This window comes from Ischnura elegans, chromosome 6 (genome assembly GCF_921293095.1).
Source record: "Ischnura elegans chromosome 6, ioIscEleg1.1, whole genome shotgun sequence".
NCBI lineage: Eukaryota > Metazoa > Arthropoda > Insecta > Odonata > Coenagrionidae > Ischnura > Ischnura elegans.
Genome location: NC_060251.1, coordinates 115,275,028 through 115,295,321, shown reverse-complemented (window position 1 = coordinate 115,295,321; position 20,294 = coordinate 115,275,028). Strand labels below are relative to the sequence as shown.

General features: G+C 37.9%; 1 protein-coding gene across 1 annotated transcript in view; it reads right to left on the bottom strand.

Annotated features, from left to right (window-relative positions):
* Positions 1–20,262, bottom strand: part of LOC124161540 (inositol polyphosphate 5-phosphatase OCRL) — a 34,491-nt gene extending 14,229 nt beyond the window's left edge. The window contains exons 1-14 of the mRNA XM_046537910.1: positions 20,026–20,262; positions 19,814–19,937; positions 19,533–19,713; positions 18,875–19,009; positions 18,585–18,769; positions 14,450–14,592; positions 13,436–13,606; positions 10,765–10,927; positions 8,975–9,153; positions 8,561–8,782; positions 8,312–8,447; positions 4,186–4,365; positions 3,875–3,971; positions 97–234 (exon numbers count right to left, since the gene is read on the bottom strand). Of these exons, the coding sequence (XP_046393866.1) occupies positions 97–234; positions 3,875–3,971; positions 4,186–4,365; positions 8,312–8,447; positions 8,561–8,782; positions 8,975–9,153; positions 10,765–10,927; positions 13,436–13,606; positions 14,450–14,592; positions 18,585–18,769; positions 18,875–19,009; positions 19,533–19,713; positions 19,814–19,879 (1,996 nt within the window). The 5' untranslated portion in view covers positions 19,880–19,937; positions 20,026–20,262. The remainder of the gene's footprint in view (positions 1–96; positions 235–3,874; positions 3,972–4,185; positions 4,366–8,311; positions 8,448–8,560; positions 8,783–8,974; positions 9,154–10,764; positions 10,928–13,435; positions 13,607–14,449; positions 14,593–18,584; positions 18,770–18,874; positions 19,010–19,532; positions 19,714–19,813; positions 19,938–20,025) is intronic.
* Positions 20,263–20,294: the final 32 nt, after the last annotated feature.

Genomic DNA, 20,294 nt, shown 5'->3' with positions numbered 1-20,294 from the left:
TATTTAGTAATTTCTTATTTTAAACTAAAATATACTTATAAAGTGAACGCTTATTTTGAAAAAATGGAGAAAGATGATTGCAAATGAAACACTCACCAGTTATTGTAATAAAAATATCTTTCCCGCCATCAAGATGAAGAACAAGAATATCATATAGCTTATCTTCACCAGAATTCATTTTACATGCAGACTTCTTATCCACCAACACTTTTAATTTGACATCACATTTTTCACCTGTAACAAAATTTTCAGGGTTTAAACGATTAAAGCTAGTACATATTTATGTAAAATAATGATGGTATGGAACATAAAGACTGTAAAAATGTTGCTGACTCACTATTGAAGTCTACTTAGATTTTTTTATAAATGCAGCCATAGTTCAGGAGTTCCAACTTAAAGTCTCTAAAAATTATTTTTCAAATCTAAATACACCCATGCCTCGCTTAGAACAAGGGATGTGTTCCTTGGGGTCTTTGCACTAATCAAATTTGCATTATTTGAGACAATTTTAACAATGGGATAATATGGATGCATTCCCATTAGCATAAGTGTAGGGTATCGAATTTCCTAAAGACCAAATACCGTATTTGCACGAATCTAAGACGACCCCCCCTTTTTTGGAACTCCACTATGGGAAAAAAATTTTTCTAGGGGAAAACGTTCAATGCGGGGATGTTTGGCTAGGTTGCCTATGTCCCAGGAAACGCAGGATTTTTGGTGCATAATGACAGGAATAGTAGTACTTTATTGAGACACTTAGGTCTTATTATTGATTCGACTAAAAGTTTCTTTGGAGGGGCCATGGTCCGAAGACCAATAAAATTAAACTAGTGAAAATGAAACCTGACTTCATTAAGAGAAGCTCAGCTGCGAGGATATAGAGTTTCCCCAAAAATCATTATCGTATTTTTCCAATTAGTTCCTTGCAAATACTTAAATAACGTTAGAAATACGTCGTGCTTGGTCTCGTTCTTTTTTGAATTACGAGCACATTGCAAATATTTCAGCCTAATAAAAGTATAATACCAATTGCCGAAATTCATTGTTAGACACCTTTTGAGCTAATAGGTGATTCATGCAGCGGTTGGCCTCCAGAAACTGCAAACTTTGAAGCAGGTAGGCTGAAAAAGGTCAGTGGGTGAGAAAAGGGGGGGCGTGAAACGCGTTTCTATTGTTCTCCTGTAACTTGATATTTTTTTCAAAGCTAAGGTCTTCGTAATACGATCCCTGCACTAGCTGGGATCATTTGTTTGATTTTGGAGAAGAGGAAAGCGTCAGAGGGGGGAGGCGAGTGCTGAATGGAGGAGGATAGCGGATCTTGGGAAATGCGCTTATGTTACTATCCCACGGCTTTGAGCTTCTCCCAATGGTGGTTTCATTTCGTGGGGAAGATTTAATCTATGTGCCTGTCGTTATTGGCCATAAATGACACATTGTATTTATTTCGTCTCATTTTCGTCAAAAGATGGATGCGGGAAAATTATATGTCGGGACCACGATCTTCAAACGATCATTGCGGGAAAGTGATACTTCGGAGATGCGAGAAAAAATTACATTGCCTATATGGAACTTTATTTGGGACCAGAAACGGCGAACGATGAATGTGGGAAAATGATCAAAATGGGTACGATAGATCGGGATTCCACTGAATAACTTTTCTTTTGAAAGCGGGAGTGTAATAACTTCTTTTCACTGCCATCGTAATACTCTGAAAGGCAACTGAATCAATCTCTCTAATCAGAGGCAAATCATGTTGCCTTCTTACCGTTGCTCTGAGAAAAATGCAACGACTTTGTAGCAGTTTATTCCGCGACGGCATTGAGGCTTTAACGTTACAATTAAGGCAAATTGTAACCAATCACACAAACATTTTGTGAGTTGATCGAGCTTCAACTTGAATGGAGCTGAACCCAGGGTAAAGTAGGCAATCTCGCGGACACGGCAGAAGTGCACCCGGCGGCTGATCGGCACGCACCGAATTTTTGCCTGCTGCCCAAAAATGATAAATGTTTTTTTTTTTACTTGAACGCAAAATTAAATATGCTAAATTACTGTTAAGCTATTTTTGACGTTGATTTTTCGTTGTATAGTTATCAGGTGGCAAACTCAGGTGCCCATAATTTTTCCGACGTAAATTATGCAACTCGATTGACGTCGAGAATTTTGCATCCGATTGTAAGACGAACCCTCTTTTCTGCAGGAGTTAGGAAGAAAAAAAACCTCGTCTTAGATTCGTGCAAATACGGTATGTTCCAATTAATAACCTAAGAAAACCTTATTTATATAAACATTTATAATTTACAATATCTTTAAAGATAGTAGGCATGCATTCAAAGACATTTTTTCTCGTTAAAAAAAAACTTTGTGCATGCTCTAGAAATTCCCACCTGATGTGCAGGTGGGCTAACATCTAGGAAAAAATCAAGGGTTTGCAGTACATTGCAGGCAGGTGATGAGTTTTCAAACCAGTCTTAAAACAATTCTTGTGTCACCCAGACCCTATTGTTGCTCAACCAAATGCAACTTGGAATACCATTTCATTGCTTGCGGAGTTTATAAACGATTAATCATAACTGAATTTGAGCTTTAATTTGAAGCCCCCCCAAGGCATTAGCACCAAGCAGCAACGTGTAACGGTCTTCAAATGCCTTGAAACCTGACCCAGGTTTTTCTTCCCTGAAAATGAATGAATGAGATTGGATTCTCATCCAAAAACAATCCCTTATCGTCAACATTGAAAATGTTACAGCGACTGAGCTATCTGCACTTAACGATTCACCTGATTTCACAGCACTAAAATACCACCTTGCCGTTTAAATTTCTGGAACCAATCTGAGTTTTCTCACCAACCTCATCCTCTTTCATAGATTCAAATAAAGCCACAGATTTTGCACAAATAACTGCCTGTTATAGAGGACCATCATTTGACCGTTTATGACAAATCCAAGTAATTTTAAGTATTTTCCTTTTTTTCGGCAATGAACTTAGCGTAGGAATTGATCGCTTAGCTGAATGGTGGGGCTGATGTCACTGAAGTTTTAACTTTGTCTTTATATTCCGAATAACAGTGCAGACAGTCGATGTCATGAGCTTAAATTTTTTTGCCCAATATCACTTTCATGCCCTCCATTTTCAAAGCAATAGATCACTTTCAATTTCTCTTCTAGGTTAATGCTATTTCTTGTTAACTTCTTTATTTTTCTATCTGCATTCCTATTTTTTGCCATTGTTCACTTGGGTTATACTCCGTATGGCTCTGTCAAAATCACCTTCTACTGCAGAACAACTGCCGCACTGTATTCCTGAGACACTGAGAGCCTACGACTGCTGGGAGGGATACAAGCCAATGTGATTGAGACTCTTTCTCAGACCCTGTTATGTGTTGATGCTATTCATACTCTATGCTATGCAACTTGGCCACCATTAGATCCATTTCTCCCCTGTGAATACCAATGACCCTGAAGGCTTTAAGGTAAAATCTTAACATGGAAGTCAATTCAATTCAGACAGCTGAAAAAAACTTTCCAGGATTATATTGAGCCTTATATCAAACTTATCTGACCTTAAGCTAGCAAAAATCTGAAAATAAAGTTTTTGGTGACCTACCTTCCCTCCGCAGCCTAAGATTAGAGACCATTTAATTGAAAAGAAAATAATTTTCTATAGAAACTCCAAAGTTTTAGTTTCAGAAGAATGATATGTTCAAATTTAAACAATCCAAATACAGGAAGAATGAATTCCAGGAACATGCTTGCAGCTATATTCTTTTTTTAATGAATTTTAGGAAAAATTAAATATAAATCAATTGTAATGTGAAAGCTAAAACAATGGAAATGAACTCATTTATCAGCGCATCATTAAAGTGAATTTCTACCTGGTTTGATGAACCCCATATATGGCTCAATGTGTAACCAATCTTTGCAGTATGTGGTGTCATCCAGTTTTTTCACAAATTCAAACTGAACAGGTACCTGAAAACCAGAAAGTTTAAGGACATCATAAATTATCTATTGAATAGGCTTAAATCATTCATATTGCAATAAGGATCACACAAAGGTTGAGGTTAATCGCATCCATGATGGAGTCATGGGTGGATTTAGGGGGTGATAGTCACAGCGTTCATGACCCCCCCAAAATTCTTTCAAAAATACAATAAACAATTTACACTAAACAACATTATCTTACCTGGCCAGTATTAGCTATAATTAAATCTTTGGTTTGAGCTTCGTTGTAATATACAGTGTCTAAAATAATTTCTGTGTTGTCCACCATTACTTGAGGCAAGAATTCATTTTCTAATTTGTCCAGTTTCTTCATCACTTCCTCATGTATTTTCCTATACTTGGCAATATCAATGACTTTTACCTGGTAATAAAAATTCATATGTTACTCATACTTGATCAATCAAATGCATAAGTACTATTTAAATATGTACTATCATATTTAATTACTAAATAAATGCTTGTATTTAAACTATGGAATCCAGATACGTATGAACATCTGGAATTTTAATAATACCTACGCAACAAAACAAGTTAAAACAGAAATCCCAATTACACATTTCATCCTCATGCATCCTTTGATACTTTGATGTTGCATACAAAACATGTGAAAAAACTTCGTACTCTGTTATATAATAAGTATTTATAATAATAATACATATTTTGATAGTAAGAGTTGCCTCCATTACACTTAATACATATACAGTAAACTCTTGATTTTACGAAGCAGGATTTTACGAAGTTTTCGATTATACGAAGTGATATTGCGGTCCCGGCGAAAAGCCTATGCTAAATACATGGCGCTATTCGATTATACGAAGTTTCGATTATACGAAATTTTTTGAATTTACGAACCTCGGCTCGGTCCCTAGGAGCAAATAGCATTCGTTTATACGAACTACGGCGAAAAATTTGTCAACAAAACTAGTTACGCCGGCGTAAGTAGCTAAAAAATCAGCGCTTTCAACTGTGGTCCATCAAAAGTGCGAAATCGTAAATGATAATGCAACTTTGGAGAGAAATGGGTCGCCAAAAACCTCACTGTGGGAATTTAGGGGGAGTAGGAGTTCAGTTAAAATAACGCGGCTGACATTATGCCCCTATTTACGTGCCTGTTCGTAAACATAGCATCGACAATAATTCGTAGTTTAACATGTCAGGAAGGTCGCGCGGACTATTTCGTACACCCCTAATTAACCCTTTGCACTGCTGTGAACGTACTTCGAAGACTACTTGACTACTTTTCGCCGAAGCACTTCGAAGGGTCCCTAATCCGGGACCCTTTCCTCGACAAGCTCACCCTCGCTGGCCCCTGAAACTGGGCTATTTTTTAATGCATTACCTGACGCAACCCTGGGTTTCAAAGGGCAAAGGTGCCATGGGGGGGGAAAGAGTAAAGTGCGTGTTACTGTGGGGCTGTGCGTCAACCAAACGGGCACGGACAAAATAAGCCCGTTGTCATTGGGAAATTTGAAAGGCCACGGTGCTTAAAACATGTAAAATTGGAAGCCCTCCCAGCTTTTTACCATGCAAATAAAAACAGCTGGATGACCCGAGAAATTTTCCAGCAAATGGTTATACGTCTACAGAGAAAATTGCTGGAGAGAACCGCAAAATTGTTTTAATAATGGATAATGCCACCGTCCATAAATTCGTGGAAGATCTAAAATTGGCTAATGTTCGAGTCCTCTTTTTACCCCCGAACTCGACTAGCAAGTCCCAGCCCTTGGACCAAGGCATTATCCAGGATTTTAAATTCCTGTACCGGAAGAAGCTTGTGCGGTATTACTTGCGATGGATCGGTATGTATACATTCATCTATTTTGCTCATGTGCGTTTGGATATCGATTTAGATATTTTTATTCATGATTATCATTCTTTGAAATCTATTTGCTACTTTTATAAATGGGAACAGAAATTTATAACATCCTGAAATGGACGTTGATACATGCAATCCGCGCCATAATATCTTTTCGTGTATATATTGGCCTTTGTGAATAAACGACTTAAATATCTTAAGTATTGGGCTCTATTTACCGCCAATTTATATTTCAAGCTTCTCGTAATGAAGACGCACTTCCAAGTCTAACCATGAACTTTCTTCTCACGCGCTTCCCCGTTCTCCCATGCTGGGGTTCTTTCTTTCCAAAGCCATTGTTTACTCCCTCCTGCCGCCTTTGGCTGATCTTGCTGACACCCACCTTATGCTTCCCAAACCCCTCCTTCCCCAGCATTTCCCATTCACTCCCTCCCTAAGGAGACTGAGCTTGTGTGCGTCGCAAAAAAATACGGCCCCCAAAAGTAGACTGAGGCAGAGCTGAAGGCCATTTCCCCACCCTTCTTTGTCCTGCCCCCTTCACCAGTCCTTATGCTGACCACACTTCTTCCCTCAGGCAATCCCCATCCCAATCTTATTCACCCCACCCACTGGGAACGTTCCCCGATTGTGGAGAAGGGCATGGTTCATCTTTACCTGCAACGGGGGGGAAGTTATTAACCGGAGAGAGGCTGAAGAAGTATCTTCCACTATCGGGAAAATGGTGCCGCGCTTATAATTGTCTCTCTTCTTTTCAGCTGACTTTTCAATTGAAATTATTTTCTTTGCTCTTTCCACACTATATTTATTTACGATTATGGCGCGACTATTTTTTAGTGCTAAAACTAAGAAAATCTTTTCTCTATGTCAATGATCCTTTGCATAACTTTCAATACGGCGGAGAAAGGAACACGAAAACTAAATGAGGTGACGGTACAGCTTTTGCATGTCATTTTTTGGGAATTCACGCTAGTGAACTAATACTTAACCACGTTGAGAAATGATAAAACGCTTGAAGGAAAACAATCAAACGTTTCTATCTCTATTTCTCCGATACTGTAAGATGTTTCTCCTGTCATTTTCCGGTTGGAACCTTGCTCCAGTCGGCATAAAAGGAGAGAAACATACTATATGAACAGGTCACCTCACACCCGGTATGAAGAATATGGTCCTGATGAAGAATTAAGTCTTTTATGGCAACGTCTGCGAAGATGATGGAACACAGTAGTCGGACGGAGAATTTACTGAATTTACTTCAAATATTCGCCAGAAGATAATCACATCCTACGTTATTTATGATCGTAATTGAATCTCAGTGAAAATAGAGCACATTCTGCTGAAAATAGGAAGTAACTCGAAATATTAACTTACGAAGGTTATTTTGGAAACGGGCTAAGACCCTTGTTTTTCTTTTTTTCTCGTCACTGAGCATTAGAGGGCGACATAAATGGCGGTTAGGCCGGCTGCCGCTAAAATTCCGTGGGTGTCAGAAACAAATATCTGTCTTTTGCATACTTAATAGTAGCTATTGGCTCCTAACCACAAATTTATTACTGTAAATTCTTATAATAAACATTGCAATTCATTATTTGATTACGTTTTCTAAACTGGTCGGGAATTTCTTTAGCGATCGTTGATGTTGAAGTATGAACAAGAAATGGGAATTTTATGGTGGTATAATTATTTAACGATTTTTCACATCATAAATCGATAGCAAAAAGCCTTTTCTATGAATTATACCGAGAATAACCACCGAAAACATTTAAATAAGACCACTAAAGACAAAAAACGGCGGAAGAAACAAAAGCGAACATTTTTTTTGTGACTTATGAAAAAGGTTTGAATTTACGAAACTCGATTTTACGAAGTGCCCATTTTCCGGTCCCACTGACTTCGTAAAATCAAGAGTTTACTGTAGCAACAGGAACCTACCAATGACTGTATTGTTTTACAAATTAATGAAAGGCCTCCACTAAAAAATGAAGTTCATGATATGTAAATCCAGTACAACCTGTCCTTAGCCACAACTGCGAAGGCCAATTCATAGGGATACACCATGTGTAGGAGGAAGGGAATGCAGCAGAATGACATGACTTGTTTCTAATAAAATATGAGTTGAAAAGAGCACCCTTGAATCATGAAAAGTATGAAAAAAATATACATAATGGAAGTTGTCTTGGATATTACACTACTACTTATATGTACCACTGCTTTTTTACGTAACAAGACCCTGGTTTCGATTAGTTATCATCATCTTCAGTCGTAAATTATGATTTTTTATCTTATTATTGATACCTGGTTACCTAACGGAGGAAGAGATTAATTTTAAAACAGATGCCAGAATAGGGGAAAAGGATGGGTAAAGATATTCGTTTCTCAGAGTGCTATCCTGACTTTCAATAATTTTTAAAATTTCCAATTGCTCTCCAGAGTCCAATTCACGGCGGTCGTTGCATAATTTTAAGTTAAAAGTAAAGTAAAAATATGACATTACCTCAGCATCAAATAGAGCACTAACAGGCTTGTGGTCACTTATTTTGAGGACTTGATGACTTCGGTATGCCACCTGCTTGACCCCTTCGCCTTTCCACAGAATACGATCACACCATGCGGGGGCCCTGTTCTTCTCACTGAAAACAGAATTTATCAATTACTAGAAGGTACCAACTGCACAGGATTTTTTTTAAAATCATCAAACAATATTATGATCACAACGAAACAAACAAGTGGAGAAGATACACACCTTGAGTCCCAATCGTCTGTGCCCGGGTCGTACTTGTACGTTGGCCTGAATGTAATTGGTCCTTCTTCGTAGCCAACAAACACTTGCTTCAGAGCCCTTTGCTGATGGAACTGATCATACGATAGTATCCTTAGGTAGTTCTCTTGGTCGATCAGATCTTTGACAGATTTAGGGTCTAATTCGGTAATACGATAGTTAAGATCACCCAACCAATACACTTGACTGTTTAATAAAAGACATTGAAATGAATTGAGTGATGAAACAGATAAAAGCCAGCAGGCTTCACTCCATAAAATAGAAGAAATAGAATGAGCATATGGTAATGATAAAAAAAGCTAACAGTACTAATAGTAGCGATGACAATTCACATTAATTTCCATGGAAAAAAATCAGACATTCTGAAGAGGTACTCACTCATGGTCTTTAATGCCTTTGGGTGGCAGAGATTGGCTGAAACTCAGGCGAGAGCATATGTCATGATAGTCCTGATTTCTCCTTTCATATTCTTCCACGTGGGCTGCCAAGTGCGAGTTGACGAAGCAAAACGAAGTGCTGTGGAGTTTGAATCGTATTGCAACTCCTCCTTTGTTACCCTAAAAGCACGAAAATAGGACATTGACAGGAGTATTCTGAATACTTTTAAAAGATATAGTATTATCACAGTTTAAAACACAAATAAATAAAAAGTTAGGTGCTTGTTTCCACTGGTTCTTGGACCAGAACACAGCGTCAGAACCTAGGCAAATAAGAATCGGTGCCGAAATAATTTGTGATTAAATAATTCCTGGAGTATAGGTCATTCATGTATAAGTAAAAATGTTGTTAGCCAACATTTCAGTTCATTTAAAACCTTCATCAGGGCTTACTTTTGCACATATTTGACAAGTAAAGTAAAAATATGACATTACACCAAGATGACATTACATTTGACAAATATGTCCAAAACTAAGCCCTGATCAAGGTTTTAAATAAACTGAAATGTTGGCTAACAACTTTTTTGCATTATAAGAGAGTTGTTTAAAAAATAAGGTTCCCACATTTTTTTCAGGCACAAGGAAATTTTTATTCGAAAAAATTATTACACCATTGGAAACATTGATCTTTCAGCTATTTTTCTACAGAGTCGCCATTTTTTTCTATGCATTTTTTTGTCGAGGAATCCACTTTTGCATTCCCACCTCAAAGAAGTCGGCTGCCAACCCAATGAGAAACTTAAAAACTTCCTCTTGAAACTCCTTGTCCTACCCTAGCTTTTCATTCAAAATCCTGACAATTGAAGCTTCAGAGACCTCAAGAATTTGAACAGCCAGTTGCCAAATGGTCATTCACTGATCTTCAAGCATGATTTTCTCAATTTTCGCTAAAAATTCGTCGGAGATTGACGGTCTCCCGCTTCGTTGTTCGTCGTGGACGTCTGTGCGGCCGTCGGCAAACTCCCTACACTATTTGCGGACATGCTGAATGCTCATGCACATTTCCCCATACAATTCAATTAATTGTCCATGAATCTCCAGAGGTATTAACTTTCTTGCGTGCAAAAATCGGATAGCCACATGAATTTCGCACCTGGCGGTGACGGAGATGATGGACACCATCGCGTTTGGCTGTCAGGCCGGTAATGAGCGTCGCAGAGCCACACTGATGGTTGGAATCAGTGGTGGAGAATCCGGCAAACACGGCAGTGTTGTCAGATTTTGCCTAGCATCACGTGCGGCAAAGTTACTGAGTTGGGAACCTTACTTTTGAAACAACCCTCGTATATGGCCTATACTCCAGGAATTATTTAATCATTAATTAAATGAGGTCAAGATAAAAGGAAATAGGAAATAATTTGTGCAAAGCCCAATTTGAAGAAGGTTGCTAACCCCGGAACTAAAGCCTGATGGACTCATTGTGACAAAAAAATGAATAGGTGGATAATGTTACTCAGAAGCTTAATAATTTTAATATATAAGCTAAGTAATTAGTCCAGGCTTGTCTTTGTGGAATTTATATACGTTCACAATGTAAATCACTTTGTTAAAATCCACACTTAACTTCAAACTAGCTCAGGTTTCAAAATTCAGATGATGGCATGACTTTGGTGAAACCTCATTTGGTTTGTGATGAAAAAGTGGATTAGACAGAAAAGTGATTTCCGTTATGAGGTTGTTCACAAATAAAAAGAAAGAAAGTTTTGGAGATGTATCAACACCAAGACCAACCATTTTTCCCATGATACCAGTGCCAACAGTCTCCACGGCAACACCTTGAACATAAGCCAGGTGCTGCTCTTGAACGAACACAATCAGCATCATCCCAACCAAGCGAACCAGTTTCACCTTACTGTACTTAGCCTTTGGATGAAGCCCGTTGATTACAGCCTCCCTGCAAAAAAATACCCCATTTAGAAGAAGCCACGAACCAACAAAACAGGTGAAGACAATGCACACACAGTGGGCCTATTACATACATTGTTGTGCACCAACCCAAACATGGTTAAGATGATATATATGCAGTGTATTCGTGAAGCATAATCTTTTGGGGGATATCCTCAAGAGCCATGAAATTTTTCAAAATTCAAAAGAAGGCGGTGACTGAGGCTGTGGATTTAGAGTGCCAATTACTGCAGCCTAAGCAGATTCAAGAAGTTAATTGTTAGCCTTCATCCTTCATTAAATTACTGATTTGTGAATGAAAAACTTTGCTGTTTCTACAATTTGGAACTTTATTTTCCTACCAGCCTGGCTAATGGGGCACATGACTAGTTTCGATACACTGTATCATATTCAAAGGACTAGCAGTCCAAGTAGCGTTGTTGTGGGTTATACACCAAAAAGGGGAAGAGTGGAAGGGGTGGGGAGGGTAAAGGGGTGGAGTAGTGGAAGTGAGGGAATATGGAAAGCCCTAGGAGGGGGGGGGGGGGGAGAGGAAAGGGAAAGGAAGCGTACTTAGGGAAGGCGGCGTGGGTTAGCGCCATGGGGATTTTTCGGGTGCAAAATTGGGATATCCAGGAGTGGGGGAGTATCTAGTACTATTCAGTGCATTCATTAAATTAGCCATTCTTCATGCCAAAAACAACCTGAGTGCAGTAAACTGCCGACTATCTGGGCTATTGTACTCTTCATCAAGATTACCAATGTAGACCTACGTTACATCAAAATCATTTCATCATTGCAAAATTTATAATTGGTAACATGATTTGGGTCAAAATCACTTCACACACAAAATTTTTTTAACTCAAGTAACAAATGATGACATGAGTTTGACACAATCAAGAGTCTGTGCACACTGGCACTTTCAAAAATAGTGTCTATGAAAAGGACAGCTAAAGATATTCTTTTCAAACATTTTTGCTATCCCCTAGATTTTCATAAGTCTTATTCTATCAAAAACGAAACTTAGCCTCACAATCGCTTGATGTATTGTTCAGGCTCAGACTTGTTCTATGATACTTTCAATGGTGGAGGAAGGGATACACTCTATGATGGAAAAAAATGGCCGATTACTATGTATTGCTGGTATTCAGAGACCTAGGAAAGTAGTCATTAGGAGGAGGAGGAGGTCTTGCTGCGACTTAGATTTTAGCCAATCATATTTTAATAATTATTTGAGCAACTCTTAGTACTTCAAAGTTTATGAAATAGCAAAAGCAAGATACAGACTAAGACTAAGCAATTTGTTAACACATATTTAGCAAATAATAGTGCAATATGAGTATGTATGGCTTGAGTGCAAGATGTTAATTCTAGCATCCAAATACCAAGATTATTAAGCAACCACCATATTATCCACTTCCTATGAAGATTCAGATTCAAACCCAAAGTCCGCCAATCGCAGCTGTTGTGTGATTGGCTCATCGTTTTCCACTCGTCTACCTTCCGCCCACCCACCTCAATTCCCACCTGGGTAACCTAACTCTATAGACGGAATGGACATTTGAGAACTTTTTTCGTTAATTGCTGCTAACCCTGATTTAAAGGCAGTTGGCTGTTTTGGGATAGTGCTATTTTAAGGGTGCTTGGAAATAAAGATTAAAAAGTCGTAATAATTTATTTCTGAATTAAAAAATGCTTTTCAAGCATCACCTCATTGACTGTTTGTGGTATTTACTTCAAGTGCTAATTTATATAGGAGGTACTCAGAAGGAAAAGTAACTCAGAAAGATACATTTAATTGCATTTAACCAGGTATCCTGAATTAGTTCTTAGCCCAGAGGTTTCAGATTTTAATAAACGATATACATACTACCCAATCTCGCAGCATCATTCATGAATAAAGCAGCAAACATTGAAAATAATAATGGGAAAACCTACTGAATATAGAGTCTTGATTGTTGATAATTTTAATGAAACTATACCCATCCCATTCATTTTCTAAATTAATTATTAAAACTCCATTTTAAAAATGCTGAAGTATCTACAGCCAAGGTACAGGATAGGTAAAATATTATTAACTACAACAGCAAAGCATGTAGAAAGCCACTTCTAACAGTCTGAAATATTTCAAATTTATGTGCTGAAAACTATCCATAGAAAAATTATGAATAATCAAATATAGAGGTGCTAGGATAATTGTGCGCTTGATAAGTGCAATTGAACACATTTGAAGTACATCAATGGACTCACACATGTTATACAGGTTGCATTTCCAAATTACTTACACAAGTAAAGTTCCTCTTTAGGGCATTAGCTGAACAAATTCATGTTTTCCACGATTGGTAAAGCTTATTTCAATCACAAAGTTTTAGAATACAAAACAAAAGAAAAAGTGAAAAAATGTATCCTAGAATATTGTGCAGACTGCTGTAAAAATTTCCAGATTCACCCGTGCTGAAAACTGAAACTTGTGACGTGCATGCCAAGAAATGAGAGAAATGGACTGATTGCGACTTACTGCCACTCTTCCTCACGTGGAGTGTCGTTGAATAGGAAGGCCTCCTTGCTGAGGTCTAATTCTTGAAAGCCGATGGCATAGATATCCGGTGGATCTGGGTCGTGAGCAAGCCAATCGGATAAATTCACCGAGGGAGGTTGCCCATTCACATTCCAAGTGCCAACGTACACTCTGGAAACACATTGAAATTCATTAAAAACTCCATAGCCAAAATTGTCACCAATTGAAAACCTGAGCCATCAATTCCAACACAATTTTCTTGGTTGTATTAAAACACTGCAAAGTTCATTAAGTGCACAAAAAAAGGCCACTGGTTCAAAAGATGTGACCTTTAGGTCTTCTGTAATCTATGAATAACACAGGCGAACAAAAAAATTTTGTTTGAAAACTTTTTTTATTATAGATTTTATGTGCCGAATCCAAACCTGGCCTTAGTTTTTTTGTATCACCCATAGTTTCCAAGCAATATGTATTTAATATTCAGTCTAATACCCCTATACGGTATACAGGGAAATCAATGAAACACTGTGTTACATCATAAAATTGTTTGTATTTACTGTTAACTACATCGTGATAAAATTGTTTGTAATTACTACAGCGTGATAATACAGGGTTCACTTGTCAACTGGAATTGGTCTACATTTTCTTCCCCTTTTTTCCTTGAAGCTTCTTGTGTAGCTTTTTCTGTGATGAATCGCTTGCTGAACTTGAAGGTGTCGGTGAAGTACCATCAATAATCCCCCATTATCTTCGTTCATTAGACCTACCTTTTCAATTTTATTAAACTATAAAAAAGCTGTTAAATTCTAAGAATATTGCTTGATTTCATAAATTTAACTGTAAAATGTGAATAAATGGTGGGTGATACAACTTTAAAACCATCATATTTGGATTCAGCAACTTTAAAAACATAAGAATAAGATATTTTCAGTTAAAAAGTTTTTTCGTTGCTGGCCAGTGTAATCCATTAAAACAAAGTTTAAAATTGTGCATCGAATTGCACAAGATAATTACCTGAAAACTTGGGTGTACGTGTAATCGTCTTCTTTCATTGTCATCTGATGCCTGATGACAGTTTCCCGAGCTGCTATTGGTGTAGCTCCCTTGGCAATACTTTGACGAGGGACAGCAATATCAGGGCTTTCTAAGTCATAAAGCTGAAGATAAATTAATGGAAGATTATTAATTTAAGCCCATATTGACTCTCTCACACAAAAAGGGAAAAATAAACAAAAACCTATTATATAAACCAATCTTTCATTTTCAAGACAAAGTAATTCATGCACCTACATAAAAATATGTATACAACCAAAAACAGTACACTAATGATTAACATTACTTTTTAGAAAAGGCCGATGTAGGATCAGCATTTCAATTTATGGATGAAAATCATTTCATTTTATTTCATTGTATATGCTATTGTTTTTTATCATTTGACTACACAGCAGTCTCCAGCTGCGCTTTATCCAGGTTGAAGATTGTCCGTGCACGATTTTCACTCTCGCCCAATTTTTTCAGCGATCTTTATAAACCAAATCAGACGCAAAAGCATCGAAATTACGGCATTAATGCTAGGATACACCGGGCTTATTATTTCCGTTAGAATCCCCTTCGTAAAACGGAAGCGATCGCATGCTAGCTGCATTCACGGGAGCACCGTATTCCTGTTTTCCAAGCCTTGCAGTGCATGACCATGCTCCTTGATCACGGATACACGGCGTGCAGCAGTTGTGACCGGAGCAACTTGCGCGAGATGCGACTACGTGGTGTGGTGCCTGACAGTGTAGTTTCTGACATCGAGCAGTGGTTTTGAAGCATTCGTGCAGACCACTTTTCTGTATTCGTTTGTATTCTATTTCTGTATTCTCACAGCCACGGATGTGAGATTTTTGAAACTAGGCCTCACATGGAGCATTAATAATACGAGTACAACCATGTTATCGCCACTAAAAAGATTGCGAACTGGTGAAGAAAGCTCTCTCAAAAAACAGAGTAACTGCATATATAATAATATATTGATTGTTTTCGGTAAATTATGAACTTCACCAGACATTTAAGTGATAGTTTGGGTTATCCGTGTTCTCCGATTATTCGATGCTGTCTCTCTCTCCCCATCATTAGCCATTTGGATAATCGGCAGTGTACTGTATTTCATGTTATTCATATTTTGAATAAGTGAAACCATTAACTTATGCTTCGAGCACTTCATATTATAAAAATGGAGCTTAACAAAAATCTATTTTCTTTGGCCATTGTACTAACTGCTGAGGGAGGAGAAAATACCTAGGATAATGCAAATTGAATCGCATCCAGTATCTAGTCGATTAAGAGTTGACTGTTTTACGCCATGGTGGTCCACAGTTGTTCAAAAGTTTCTCATGCCCAAGGGAAGGAAAACTTCCCTTCGTGCAAGAGGATGGAATTATAAAGTTCAACTTCTCTCTCATTCCAAAGAGATAAATGGTGGATTGAGAATGGAAATTGTGTAGAGTGGACAACATTTGGCTGCTCGTGGAAATTACAAGTGACCCGCATCAGTTTCTCATTGAGACCTCCAAATTATTGACTCATCCTATACTATCTATTAAAAAGTCACTACGCTTACTGTCCTAGCAAGAAGCTGAAATACCAGAGTTTGAAATGTTATGTCTGGGTAACTTCTCCATTATGTAGTTGTAATGACACTAGCACGAGATGAAATTTCTTTCAATGTTTCCTAAAAATTATAAGAAACTCATCATACCATTAAATTTCTTTAAATCTGGCTTAAAAGGAAAAAATTTAGGGTTTTTGACACTTGGAAAATAGTGGCTCTATTCTGAACGCAATTTCTTCAAGGATTTCTCAATTTATTAGCATTAGAAAAAAGGAACCTCATAGCACATCAAAGAGCAAAACCTTTTGCCAATTGTTTTAGCACTGAAAATTGATATTAAAGAAAACTCTGCGACCTATTTCTATCATTTCAAAACTTTCAGGAAAACTTAAAATCACCATTGGCACACACATAAAATGAAAGTACACAGAAGGTAGATGATTAATTTTCTGGCTGAGGAGAATGTGTCTCAAGGCAATGAATATGCATTTGCGATCATGTGGTAGGACCGCCAAACATGTGCTGCACACTGGCATGAGGTTCTAAACCGATTGCTCCTTCTTTGGAGTCTGTTCTCCCTCGCCTTGCTTGCCACTTTTGATGGACTGTAGGGAGATAATTCCAACTACTATAAGACTTTCACCATGGGAATGAAGGGGCCTGGCTAATGCCATTTCAAGACTATCCAGACTTTCACTGTGGATAGCATAGCGCATGCCCTAAGGCAAGTAGTCAAAATTTCCCAGCATGGCTTGGACCCCTTATCTATTTTATACAGGCCCTATACATTTTATATATAGAAATATGTCATGAAGGCAATGTGAGGTACCACTAGAGAAACAATAATTGATGTCCCTTGAGCAAGAAAAGACCAACCTACAAGAATGATGATCCTGAGTCTTTTCTTATGATACTACTTGAAACAGTCCATTTCAAGTAGTATCAAGACACCAAAAATTTCATTACGGAAGTTTCTGGCGTACCTTTCTCGGGTTTCCCAGTCCACGATGAAAGGCGAGAAAAAAATTAATTCTATGACACAGAGGATTCTCAGGCAAATGGGAATTAATTATGACAACCCATAAATGATCCGACTCCTCGGATCGTTTATGGGTTGTCCTACAATTTTTTTTTTTTTTTTTACCCAACTGTCATCATTGGCATTGAAAATATTAGACCACATACATGTTCTTTTGGCCAGCCCTTAATTTTCAGAATTGACAGAGGTTATGTTTTCCTAGTCTCAAAATGATCCAAATGAGATTCATATTCACGTTTTAATATTTGGTTACTTTAAAATAATGGGAAACAGTTTCCACACATGAATAATGTATGGCAATCGATTTGATTTTTATAGTGCCCCAAAAAAATAACTTTAAAGATTTCAATCTTATGAAACCATGACCCCCTTTAAATTTTACATATTGGCCATCATACAGGCTAGGATCAAAAAGTAGTAGAACTGAATTTCTGGAGTAAGAACAGAGCTTCGGAGGGGAATCGGACCACTTGTGCACGATAGTGGGGAGCCTTCCAAAGAGTGCGATATTCTTCCAGTAACCTGCAAGCAAGCAGAGAGGAAAAACACTGATTTCCACGAGCATGTATTAAGAAAAGTGGTCACGATTCAAGATGGAGAAAAATCTCTAGCATTGCTACAACATCAAATTCTCGTCAAACTCGAGAAAACCATGACGGAGACACTTGTAATTAATAGAGGTGCCTATGGAGCGATGCTGCCATGAGCTGCTCAACTGTGTTCAAGGGGCATAAGCTGTCTGGGAGGGGTGGGCACACCAACAAATCCCTACGTGAGAAGAAAGCCAGAACGAGCGAGTCAAGGGTGAAATCCATGCTCATAGTCTTTTTTGACCATTTTATGGTGGTTCACAGGGAGATCGTAGACCCTGGAGAGACTGTGAATGCCAGTTTTAATGTGGACATGCTCGACAGGCTGTGCAAACATGTCCACCACATGTGGCCAACAATATGCAACTGGTGGAAGCTTTAACAAGACAATGCATCATGCCACATCGTGCTACTGGTGAGGGAGTTACTGGCCAAAAACAGGGTTTTCATACTGCCTCACTAATCGACAGTCCATATCTGGCACAATCAGCTTTCTTCCTCTTTCCTCAACTTTCCTCAAGCAAGACCTTGAGGGAAAAAATACAGCTCCATAGGAGACCTTCAAGGGGCCATAACGACAAGTCTGAAGGGGGTCCCGAAAAGTGAATTCCAGAAGGTGCACGCGAAGTGGGAATCATAAAATGCATTGGGGTGAAGCAAAATCGTGTTATTTCGTGGATTATGAAGGATTTCTACCAATTCGTTCAATGAAAAAATTTTAATTAATGCAGTACAGGTTGGTGCTAAGGCAGTCTTCTGCAGTCGCAGTGAAGACGCCTGCTGGAATGGAGGAGAAACTGTTGTCCCCAATGCAACCATTACGTGGTGAAACCCGGTAAATGCAGCCTACATATAATAGAGTCCTACTTTTTGATCCTACCCTGCATAACTTAAATTTCCACCACAAACGAAAGGAATACATACTGTTTCTACACCATACACCTTCGTCAAAAAATCATCCGCATCTCCTGGTTGACCAGATGGGCTTTTGTTCACTACTTCCACAATTGAGCCATCCATATTGAAGGAGCCGCTATTTCTGTTGCTGGGAGGAATGTATTTATGGAGCCATTTGAACTCCGGGGGAGGACCACGCCTTTTGGTTGACACTGGAGAAATTAAGAAGCATGTAAATGAAGATAAAATTTCTTTAGTGTGATATATTAATAGCTATTAATACACAAAATCATTTGAATAAATTTAAAACTTAATACCTTCTATAGCTCGAAAGACTTCACTGACAAATTCTCCAGTTCGACTCCCAGAGGGCATTTCAAATAAAAGCTTCAACTTTCGAGATGAAATATTGACAAAAACATCACTGGCAACTTGATGTTGGGCTCCAGTATCTTGTAAAATACAAAAAATTAATGATTGAAATTAAAGATAATATCCGAAAATATGCAGCACTATCAAGTTTGATTATTTTTTCGAATTTCCTAAGCCATACTATGGATTCAGAGCAATTCAATGCAAAAATAATAATTAATCAATGAAAACTAAGAAAGCAAGTGTCAAAAAATTATTCCAATATCATTATAAACTAAATTATTGCAACAAAATAATCCATAATATTCAGTTTTAACAGTAAATTATATTACATAATATAATAGATGTTTGAGCAAGAAAAATATATCTAGTAGATATTACGCTTCTGTTATCCACTAAATGATAGCCGATTAGATTAAGGAAATGCAGCGATGCAATTCATTTCATCAATTCGAAAAGGCGGTAGCTCCCACACCACATATTCAAAAAGTTTAAGGAGATAAATTTAGCATTATTCATCACACTTAGAACAAGAAAAAGAGATATAGCAAAATAAAAGATAGTTTTTTTATGTGAATTAGCAAAGATAAAATGTGTACCCACCCAATTCACACCTAAAATCTGAATCGATTGGTATGACCCTTTCAAGGGTCAAATCAGAGAATAACTGCACAGGAAACCGCGAACTGATGAACACAAAGAAGGCATGATTACCCTGATGCTCGGCCAAAGCCAAAACACGGGGAGCACGAACGAATTCCTGAAGAAGGCTTGCCTCATGAACCTAAATTGTTAAGGAATACAACATCCAAATGAATTGTAATTGGTCGAGTGTGATATGAAAACGAGGAAAAAATAGTATAAACAATAAAATTAAAGAATACCGCAGTAACAATTTCCCCAGAAGACAATTTGCTCTGCACAATTGAGAGCTGATCAAAGTTGGCCATGGTGGATGTTGAGCTGCTTTACTTTCTTTCACTACCGCATAATTCTTATATTAACCACCTAAAATGAAAATGCGCAGTCAGATCAATAAGATATGAGGCAAAAGACACATATTTTACGACAAAATGAACCTGTGAGCAGTAATTACCGCAAAATCCACTATCAAGTTTGAATGTTTACACTGCTGGAAGAATGACATACATAACGCAGACAACTCCCAAGAGCCGCCTGATTTCAAGATGCTCCTAATATTAGTCCAAATTTACAAAATAGATTCGAAATTAAATAGGACCACAAGTTCTTGACATTATTCAGTCTCCGTTATACAATTGCATTGTCCTTCGAGGAAAACATCTCCGCAAAACAATCGTCACAACGTAGTCTGCTAAGTTAGTGTCGATATGTAACGATAGATAT